This window comes from Nerophis lumbriciformis, linkage group LG23, assembly GCF_033978685.3.
Source record: "Nerophis lumbriciformis linkage group LG23, RoL_Nlum_v2.1, whole genome shotgun sequence".
Lineage (NCBI taxonomy): Eukaryota > Metazoa > Chordata > Actinopteri > Syngnathiformes > Syngnathidae > Nerophis > Nerophis lumbriciformis.
Genome location: NC_084570.2, coordinates 42,055,603 through 42,067,185, shown reverse-complemented (window position 1 = coordinate 42,067,185; position 11,583 = coordinate 42,055,603). Strand labels below are relative to the sequence as shown.

General features: G+C 40.9%; 1 protein-coding gene across 1 annotated transcript in view; it reads right to left on the bottom strand.

The window, feature by feature from the left end:
* Window positions 1-1,866: 1,866 nt before the first annotated feature.
* LOC133622667 (suppressor of tumorigenicity 14 protein-like) overlaps window positions 1,867-11,583 on the bottom strand; it is a 32,070-nt gene continuing 22,353 nt past the window's right edge. The window contains exons 15-19 of the mRNA XM_061985511.2: window positions 10,210-10,338; window positions 9,963-10,146; window positions 9,630-9,901; window positions 9,426-9,562; window positions 1,867-2,164 (exon numbers count right to left, since the gene is read on the bottom strand). Coding sequence (XP_061841495.2) covers window positions 2,003-2,164; window positions 9,426-9,562; window positions 9,630-9,901; window positions 9,963-10,146; window positions 10,210-10,338 — 884 coding nt within the window. The 3' untranslated portion in view covers window positions 1,867-2,002. The remainder of the gene's footprint in view (window positions 2,165-9,425; window positions 9,563-9,629; window positions 9,902-9,962; window positions 10,147-10,209; window positions 10,339-11,583) is intronic.

The following is an 11,583-nucleotide window of genomic DNA, read 5'->3' as shown; positions in this document are numbered from 1 at the left end:
TGGAGTTATGGACTTAACAAAAAAAGGTGAAATAACTGAAAACCTGTTTTATATTCTAGTTTCCTCAAAATAGCCACCCTTTGCTCTTATTACTGTTTTGCACACTCTTGGCATTCTCTCCATGAGCTTGAAGAGGTAGTCACCTGAAAGGGTTTTCACTTCACAGGTGTCATAGTTTTGATGCCTTCAGTGACAATCTACAATGTAAATAGTCATGAAAATAAAGAAAACACATTGAAATGAGGTGTGTCCAAACTTTTGGCCTGTACTGTATATATACACCTACACTGTATACACACATATACAACACATGTATACACACATTCAGTACAGGCCAAAAGTTTGGACACACCTTCTCATTCAATGCGTTTTCTTTATTTTCATGACTATTTAAATTGTAGATTGTCACATCAAAACTATGAATGAACACATGTGGAGTTATGTTCTTAACAAAAAAAGGTTAAATAACTGAAAACATGTTTTATATTATAGTTTCTTCAAAAAGCCACCCTTTGCTCTGATTACTGCTTTGCAAACTCTTGGTATTCTCTTGATGAGCTTCAAGCACACCTGTGAAGTGAAAACCCTTTCAGGTGACTACCTTGTGAAGCTCATCGAGAGAATGCCAAGAATGTGCAAAGCATTAATCAGAGCAAAGGGTGGCTATTTTGAAGAAAATAGAATATAAAACATGTTTTCAGTTATTTTACCTTTTTTTGTTAAGTACATAACTCCACGTGTTCATTCATAGTTTCGATGTGACAATCTACAATGTAAATAGTCATGAAAATAAAGAAAACGCATTGAATGAGAAGGTGTGTCCAAACTTTTGGCCTGTACTGTACATTACTGTATATGAAATAAACATAAGGCGGTGATGGATCAACTTTATACGTCATAAAAAAGTCAAAACAAGTACAACAAGTTGCTGTATGCACACAGAAGTCACTATTGTGCCCTCTCAAACTCAATCACAGGTACCCTTACCTTCAACAACCATATTGCTACAACCATACACATTCAAAGAAGTAAATCGCACACATTAACAACGGCATGGAACTGATGAGTGAAAAGGAGAGGGAGAGGGGAGCCGTATGTGTTTGTTTGTGCTCCGGTCGAGAAGAGATACTGTGTTCTCTGCTGTGATATCATTCTGTTCTGGCATCTTTTCCCAGAAAAGACCAACTTCACACGTGGTCACTCACTGTGCTGTCGTCATGCTTGTGAGTGCCATAAACGTACTCCTCGCAAATAGTCTTTTTTTTTTTTTTTTTTAAACTCCTTCTTCTTTCCACCCCGGTCTATTGACTTTTTTAATACTCTTGTTGAGTTAGCTTGTCAAAACGCACACATGCTGGAGTGTTGAGACATGACTTCTCCCGCACAGCAAGGCTCCGCCTCCCCAACAAAGTTTCGCCACGCCATCACACCTGCGTTCGTCCACAGAGACATGGTCGGCTTGATGGGAAAGCTCGCAAATGGAAAAGTTTGCATCTAGAGGGGTTTGTAAATGGAGGTTTCACAGCATTTGGTAGAACAGTTATGATGAAACTTTTTCAAAACAGGTTACCGTATTTTTCGGAGTATAAGTCGCACCTGCCGAAAATGCATAATAAAGAAGGAAAAAAATATATATAAGCCGCACTGGAGCCCGGCCAAACTATGAAAAAAAACTGCGACTTATAGTCCGAAAAATACGGTACTTCTGGTTGCCTGGAGATGGCCTAAAACAAAATTGGTTCTTATAAAAAAAAAAGAAGAAAAAAGTACATATATATTTTACAAAAACTTTCAAAATGACAAAATAAAGTAAAAATTGTATTTTTAAAAAACAAAACGATTTTAGAAAATGATAAATGAATTTAAAATCAGGATACCACACTTGAGCGTCGTGTCCTCAGTACTGTATTGACAGTGTTGCCAAGGTAACGCGCATCCGCGGTTTCTGGAGCGGCGCCGTCTCCGAAGGCAGGCGTGTGTCCTCGGACCCTTAGCTTCCCGCTTACACGCCGCTGTGCTCCTTGATCCAGCCGCGATATTTGGTGATCCGCGTGTAGACGCCGGGTTTGTTCCTGCGAGCGCAGCCGTCCCCCCAGCTCACCACGCCTGCCAGGAAGACCCGCCCACTCTGGCTGACGACAGACAGCGGCCCTCCGGAGTCGCCCTGGAACAGTTAAAGGACAATGTCGATACTTCTTCACTTTTCCTATACGATGGTGCACAGGTGTTAAACTCAAGCCCGCAAAGTCCAGGAATAGGGATGTAACGATTAGCGCTACAACGATAAACCGTGGTAACATTCCCACCGGTTAGTACACATGTGTCAAACTCAAGGCCCCGGGGCCAGTTCTGGCCCGCCACATCATTCTATGTGTAACCGGCGGTCTTTTCCTCTGCGTTGTGTGGATTTTATGGAACACGACCGACACCATGGGTTGCTCAGCTGCACTTTACTCTCCCGTTATCGTAGACAAAAGGGCGCGTTACGAACAACAGTGAAATAAAAACATACCTGATAATACACAGAATACAATTGTTGTCAATAACTTTCTGCCATCGTCGAGCCCCTACACAAATATAATAATGAACAAGAAAGTGGACTTAAGTTTTTAACAAAACAATGCATTTTTTGTGTCTCATGGATGCCTACCTCTCCTGTTATCATAGACAAAAGGGAAGTTAGAAGGCGTATCCAACGCATATAAAAAAGACAGGTGTCACAGTAGTTATTGCGGTAGGAGGGACAACGAGACAATGGTTCCACATTGACAAAACATCGAACAACATTCAGGTTGTTCATAATAATAATAATAATCCTAATACCGTAATCATCATAATAATCCCCTCAATTCTGCCCAAAAATGGATTAACTCACTGGAATATAAAGACAATATAACATACATCCATAAACGTGGATGCATATGCAAAAGTGCAATATATTTATCTGTACAGTAATCTATTTATTTATATATGCACCTTATTGATTTTTTACCCTGCACTACCATGAGCTAATGCAACGAAATTTCGCTCTTATCTGTACTGTAAAGTTCAAGTTTGAATAACAATAAAAAGGAAGTCTAAGTATTTACATGTAACTTACACATGTGTAATTATAACAATAATAAAACATTATAAAATACATTATTTACAAGACATAATTGACCCTGTTACAAAGCCTGGAAAAAATTGGTTTCAATAAATTACATATTTTTATTTTTTTTATTTTTTACTAAATGCATTCATTTTTTAAAATTTGACAGAAAAAAATTGCATATTTTAAACTTTAATATGATCTGATCATGCCAATTATATTATTACATACTGTATTGCAGAACTATTTTTGTGAGATAAATAAATGGTTAAATATCTGCTTGTCACCTTTATTTATGATTTTAAAGCAAGTTATAATTAAAAAAATGTAATAATCAAATGCATATGCATTTCGATTATTCATAATTAATAACAGGTATTACCCGCATGCATAATGTAAATTCATTACTGCCATGTGGCCCTCAATGAAAATGAGTTTGACAGCCCTGGGTTAGTACTACCGTTTCAAATTTCAATTATCGTAAAAGTGTCATTGTTTACTGCACTTGAAATAGTCACCGCTCATTTCCCGTAGAAGCAGCGTGCTAATCGCTAGCTAGCTTAAATGCCAACATGAATGCAAGACTCATTGTCTTTCCTCCTTGCAAACAACAACCGTTTTACCTTTATTATTCAAAAAACATTTAAAATCTTTACAAGTTAAAACAGAAGATAAACATATTTAAACATTCAAATAAGCCGAAACAATATTTGATCTTTTTTTTGCCAATAAAGTACATTAAGTTTAAGTACTTTTTGAGCTAATTTATTAATACCGTGATATTAACAACCGTGATATAAAATGTTCATATTGTTACATCCGCAGCAGTCAATAAAGCACTTTATCTTTCTTCCTAAATGTATTTGTTCTTTTCATTTTGACCCCAAAAAAGTACTGAATGCAATATCAAATCATGTAAACGTTATTGTTATCTGATCATGGGACAAAATATTCCAAAATGTTTTTTTGTTTTTATCAAGAATCTCTAAATATCGGCTTGTCAACTTGATTCATGACAAACTGGTTTTCATTGAGAGTTGACAGTTAAGGGCCGCTTGTAACGGCGGATAATGTATGAATTTGCTTATGCATTTGATTATTATGTATATATTTTTATGTTAAATCTGTAGATTGTACAGTAAAAATCTTGCAATTCAGTCACCATATGTTTACTGGCAAATATTTTGTTTAGTATGGTAACTGGAAAAGCAGTACCACTGTTTTTTTACGAGAAAAAATGTCAGGCTAGTCACCAGAATTTTACGGTAAAATTACTTGATATAGAAAAACAGTACCACTGTTTTTTTTAATTCTTGAAACTGAGCTGCTAGTGTTCTACTGACAGAATTTTAGCGTAAAAACTTTGCTAGAGTTTTTTCAATTTACAGTAATATGCTGTAAAAACCACTGTAAATTTGACTGTAAAATCTATGGTCTTTTTTACAGCGTACAATTTGATGGACAACTTACTTCGAAATCATAAATCAAGCAGATTGTCAAGTATTTATTTTTTATTTTGTCTAGTTTAAAAAGTATGCAATTTCCAGCAGTACAAATATTGGAATGGTAATGGAAATAATACATTCAGTAGGAAAAGATAAGGTACTTGATTGACGCATATTAATTCCACGTGTTTGCGGGCAATAATAAATGAAGTGGCGGTTCATAAAAAATAATGTGGTGGGCCATTTTCTTTTTTTTTTTTTTTTTTTTGTGTGTCCTGTCCAGCTTCTCAGGCAAATCATATAGTTGATGTAGATGTTCAGATTTACTTTACAAAAGAGAAGTGTAGGATACTTCTCTTGTTGCCTTATTTGTATTTGACTTTATTAAATGTATTTATATTATCATTTAGTGCAGCCGGGCCGGAGCAGGAGGGGATAGAAAGAGAAAAAAAAAGAAGACAGAGGGGGAAATTGTGGGGACAAGAGGGGGATTAGACAGAGAGACAAAAACAACAACAGCAAACAACAACAACAACATCAGCAAATATGACATGTACAAATATGATGGTAAAAGTAATAGCAAATAAGCAGTTAGCGAAAAATAAAAAATAATACAGAAATGACAATGAGCATTATTACACTACAAATGGATCAATACAAATACCAATAGAAATAGCGCTATTGATAATGAACAATACCAATAATTTACCTTTATTATCAACAATACAGTTGTTTAAATGCAACAATACATATACGTAATGATAACTTGAGATACGAAAGAATGCAGAAAAATGGAGGGGGAGAAAGAGAAGCAACCTATATTAACCTTGTAGATTGTTATAGTCACAATAGGTTAAGCTTTGTCAGTGTGCCATGTGTTACACCCAGTTTACCCTAGGGCAACAACGTTAATATATGTTTGATGAAACGTGATTATGTGCATGAGTGTAAGTATGCATATGTACTTGTATATGTACAGAATGTGTATATGTGTTTGTACAATGAATGTATATGTACAGTATGTGTATGTGTATGTTTGTATATTGAATGTGCGTGTGGATGTACGAACATTAGGTAGGTAAATATGTACTGTATTTGTGTATGTATGTGGGAGCGTAGGTACCTATGTACGTATGTGAGCATATGTGAATTTGCATGTACAATACATTCGACTCCCAGAGTGCGTGGGAGCCAGAGCACGGCCCCATCACCCCCGAGAGCCCAACCCACAAACAGGAGGCGTGGTGCCCAGGGAACCAGGGACCACCGCCCCCACGCAGCCAAGCCGGCCAGCGACAGGAACCCCAGAGCCCGGCCCACCGTACCGCCCACAAGGGCCAGCAGCAGGCCGCAGACAGACGCACCCGGCAGAGGACAGGGCACGAGAAAAGCAGGGGACAGCCAGACCCCAAGCCAGCGAGAGACCACACCCCACACGGGCAGAAAGGCGAGACGCCCCGCCCGAGGGACCCAGAGACTCCCCGCAACCGGACGGGAAGACCGCCCCCGCCCCACCGGCAACCGGGCCCCCACGAGCCCACCCCCCACCCCCGGAGAGCGCGGCGAGGCCAGCCCCCGGCCACCCCACCCAAATCGGCCGCCGCAGGACCACCCAGGCACAGGGCCACGGGAACCACCCACCCCACCCGCAGGGACCCCAACGATGGAGATGGAACAACCAGCAACCGCCCCGCCGAGCCCCCCCCCTGAGGGAGGGGAAAAATTAAATGATGTGGCAGGTCGCATAAAATGATGTGGCGTGCTCTATAAAAATATGTGGTGGGCCGTAAATAATAATGTGCCAGGTCCTATAAAAGGATGTGGTGAGCTCTATAAAATGTGGCAGGACAAATAAAATAATGTGGCGGGCTCTACAAAAACATGTGGCTGGCCATATAAAATGATGTGGCAGGCTCTATAAAAATATGTGGTGGGCCGTTTAAAATTATGTGGTGGGTCATAAAAATTGATGTGGCGAGATCTATAAAATGATGTGCCGGGCCATATAAAAGGATGTGGTGAGCAGTGTTGGGACTAACGCGTTACAAAGTATTTTTTATATTCAGTAACTCAGTTACCGTTACTACATGATGCGTTACTGCGTTATTTTACTTTATTTTTTCTGTAGTATCGGCTAGAAACTGAGAAGATCTGAGTGTGTTTTATTGGAGCGCTGCAGAAGAGGCGCGGTCTATGTGTGTGTGTGTGTGTGTGTGTGGGAGGGGGCGTGTCTGTATTTACTAACAAGACATCATGCCGAAGCAGAGTTTCTTAACATGGAGATATTCTCACTACTTTTCTTTTGTCGACAACAAAGAAAAAACATTTTTAGTTAAATGTAAGTAGTGTCTTGGATCAAAGACCCTATCTACTGCCCAAAACAGCAATTCAAATCTACTGAAACAGCTACAAAAGAAACATGCTTCGACGAAGCTAGTAAAGAGTGACACACTTCACCTCCTAAGCAACAGCGGCTGGATTTTAATGAGGCACTGCTAGCCAGCACAACATTGATAGAGCCATTGCAGCGTGTGTGCTAGAAGACATGCAGGCTATTTCTACAGCGGAGTCACCCGCTTTCAGGCAGCTAATTAGCATGATACCGGGCGTCAAATGGCACCTGGACAGTGAGTACATAAAAATGGAAAGCGAGCTAAAGAAAACACTCCAAACTCTGCCTCTGCTCATCATTCAGCACTGAAGGTACACACACTCTGTCAATTCTCTTACCGGTATATACTCTTTCATTCTAGACTTCTAGAGTGTTTGATTAATTACATCACTTTAATGTATAGACTATAAAGTTCACAAACATAAAGAGGGATGCTAGTGGGCCAGGCCAATCTTTCATTATCTCTAAACTAAAACTGGGGAAATGTGTAGAGTGTTCTGGGCTTCACTGAAGACATGATTTTATTTCACAATTCCTTGAGAGAAAAAAAACGCCTGGTTAGGCTTTGTGTATGTAGTGTGTGCCTTCCTTGGTTTACAGCTATGTTGTTATTATGCTGTTTGTTACTTATGTATGTTATGTTGCAGCTATTTAAAATAGTTGTGTCAATTTGTTCTGGCCTGAAACAAATTGGCCCTTTGAAACATATCTTTGTCTTTGTGTGTTGTATGTAGACCACATTGCTTAGCAGAGTTCAATGATGCAAATGCATGTCAAGTTGATCAACAGATTGTATTATTCTCCAGTGCAATAACAGTACTGAAATGAAGGCTAAAAGGGCATTAAAGGGGGCCTTAAAAAAAAATATATATAAATACATATAAAAGTAACTAAATAGTTACTTTTCACAGTAATGCATTACTTTTTGGTGTTAGTAACTGAGTTACTTTTGAAATAAAGTAACTAGTAACTGTAACTAGTTACTGGTTTTCAGTAACTAACCCAACACTGGTGGTGAGCTCTATAAAATGTGGCGGGGCGTATAAAATTATGTGGCTGGCCATATAAAATATGTGGCATGCTCTATAAAAATATGTGGTGGGCTGTAAATAATAATGTGGCGGGTAATATAAAAGGATGTGGTGAGCTCTATAAAATGTGGCGGGTTGTATTAAATGATGTGGCTGGCCATATAAAATATGTGCTGGCCTCTATAAAAATATGTGGTGGGCTGTAAATAATTATGTGGCGGGTCCTATAAAAGGATGTGGTGAGCTCTATAAAATGTAGCGGGCCGAATAAAATATTGTGGTGGGCTCTATAAAAATATGTGGTGGGCCGTGCAAAATGATGTGGCTGGCTCTATAAAAATATGTGGTGAGCCGTATGTAAAATGATGTGGCGATGCTTTAAAATGATGTGCCGGGCTCTATAAAAAATATGTGGTGGGCCGTAAAAATTATGTGGTGGGTCATATAAAAGGATGTGGTGAGCTCTATAAAATGTGGCGGGCCGAATAAAATATTGTGGCGGGGTGTATAAAAATATGTGGTGGGCTGTAAATAATAATGTGGCGGGTCATATAAAAGGATGTGGTGAGCTCTATAAAACGTGGCAGGCCGAATAAAATGATGTGGCGGGCTCTATAAAAATATGTGGTGGGCCGTAAAAAATGATGTGGTGGGTCATATAAAAGGATGTGGTGAGCTCTATAAAATGTGGCGGGGCATATAAAATGATGTGGCTGGCCATATAAAATTACATGGCGGGCTCAATAAAAATATGTGGCGTGTCATATAAAATGATGTGGCGAGCGCTATAAAATGATTTGCCGGGCCATATAAAATGATGTTGCGGGCTCTATAAAAATATGTGGTGGGCCGTAAAAAATTATGTGGCGGGTCATATAAAAGGATGTGGCTGGCCAAATAAAATGACGTGGCGGGTCATATAAAAGGAAGTGCCTGGCCATATAAAATGATGTGGCGGGTCATATAAAATAATGTAGCGGGCCCTATAAGATGATATGGTGGGCTATATAAAATAATGTGGCAAGTAATATAAGGTGATGTGGGTGGCCATATAAAATAAAGTGGCGGGTCATTTAAAATGATGTGGCAGGCCCTATAAGATGATATAGCGGGCCATGTAAATTAAAGTGGCAAGTCATATAAGGTAATGTGGGTGGTCATATAAAAGGACGCGGCGAGCTCTATAAAATAATGTGGCTCCGGGCCTTGAATTGACACATGTGATTTGTGATTTGAAAGCCAATGATGTGTGAGTACAAATGCACAGGTGTAATAACATCATGCACAGGTGTAATAACATCATGCACAGGTGTAATAACATCATGCACAGGTGTAATAACATCATGAAGACATGATGTATGTTCAGTGTTACAAGCGGCCCTAACTGTGATGTGGCCCTCAATGAAAACAAGTGGAGACATCATCAGGTCCCTTCTCGTGAAGAGCGCTGACTCGGCGGTCATTACCTGGCAAGCGTCCACGCCGCCTTTAAGGACGCCGGCACACAACATTCCATCCATGACCTGGTTCTTCATCAGACTGTTGCACACGGAGCTGTTGATGATGCGCACTTCAGCCTTCAGCAGGATGTTCGCCGCCAGGCCTGTCAGGTGACAGGAGGACGCCGTCACACGGCGCTTCCAACACCGGCAGTGTCACGGTGTACCCACCTCCCTCCCTGGTGGCGCCCCAGCCCGTGATCCAGGCCTGGCGCCCCGCGGGGAAGCGGTGCGTTGGCGAGGGCAGGCAGATGGGCCAGATGTGCTGGTTGAGCGGCACGTCCGAGTCCAGCTCCATCAGCGCCACGTCGTTGTGGAAGGTGAGCGGGTCGTAGTCGCGGTGGGCCACGATCCGCCTCACCTTCCTCCTCGCCGTCCACTCCTTGGCGCTACTCTGCGTGTGCTGCCCCAGGAGGGCCTCCCATTGGTCGGCCTGAGAGTACCTGCCAAACAGGAAGTCACGCTCAACCACTTCCTTCCCTCGAGTATTGTCTGTATTCGTACCTGATTGGACCGTTGTCCTGCACGCAGTGGGCGGCGGTCAGCAGCCAGCGCCGGCTCAACACGGAAGCGCCACACGTATGACCTTTGCCCCCGGCTCGGAGGCTGACCTGCCAGGGCCATTCCCCGTCCCGCGCCGCCTGGCCGCCAACAATACGAGAGCTGCGGTACGGCCGCGAGCCGCACTCTGAAACAAACGACACGTCGCCGTGACGACCATGCGTGTGCGTGTCAGCGGTGCCGGACTTACCACACGCCTCCTCGTCCGACGCGTCCTCGCAGTCGTCCTTGTCATCGCACTCGGGGTTGACTTTGTTGACGCAGCGTCCATCTTTGCAGCGGAAGCTGTAGTCGGAACATGTCGTCTTGGCGGCGGCGGCTGCATCACAGTTGTGGTTATTACGCAACGTGTCGTTATAGGGGAAGTGCACTTTTTAATATAACGTGTGTGTGTGGTAGCCATTTTTATTTCTCTATATTATTAAGTTTTATTCATGATTTATTTGTTGAAAGATGGCCATTAAAGCCTACTACTGCACTTTAATGTGGTGGTGCTTGATGAATGCTTGGGCCTACTACGCTTTAATGTTGGTCATTGTGGTGGTGCTTGATGAATGCTTGGGCCTACTACGCTTTAATGTTGGTCATTGTAGTGGTGCTTGATGAATGCTTGGGCCTACTACGCTACTGCACTTTAATGTTGGTCATTGTGGTGGTGCTTGATGAATGCTTGGGCCTACTATGCTACTGTATTTTAATGTTGGTCATTGTGGTGGTGCTTGATGAATGCTTGGGTCTACTACACTACTGCACTTGGATGTTGGTCATTGTGGTGGTGCTTGATTACCTCTTGGGCCTACTACACTACTGCGCTTTAATGTTTCTTCATTGTGGTGGTGCTTGATGAAAGTTTGGGCCTACTATGCTACTGTATTTCGATGTTGGTCATTGTGGTGGTGCTTGATGAATGCTTGGGTATACTACACTACTGTATTTTATTGTTGTCATTATGGTGGTACTTAATTAAAACTTAGGTCTACCACACTACTGTATTTTAATGTTGTCATTATGGTGGTACGGTACTTAATGAATACTTAGGCCTACTATTCTATTGTATTTTATTGTTGTCATTATGGTAGTACTTAATGAATACTAAGGCCTACTATTCTATTGTATTTTATTGTTGTCATTATGGTGGTACTTAATGCATAATTAGGCCTACTACACTACTGTATTTTAAAGTTGTCATTATGGTGGTACTTTATGAATACTTAGGCTTACTATGCTATTGTATTTTAATGTTGTCATTGTGGTGGTACCAAATGAATACTTAGGTCTACTACACTACTGTATTTAATGTTGTCATTATAGTGGTACTTAATGAATACTTAGGTCCACTACGCTATTGTATTTTAATGTTGTTCATTGTGGTGGTAATTGATGAATACTTGGGCTTACTGTGCTACTGTACTTTAATTTAGCTCACTATGGTTGTGGTAGCCATTTTTGTGTTATTTATATTTCTCTAGTACGGCATATATTATTAAATTAAATTAATGATTTATTTGTTGAAAGGTGGCCATTAAAGCCTACTATGCTACTGCACTTTATTGTTGGTCATTGT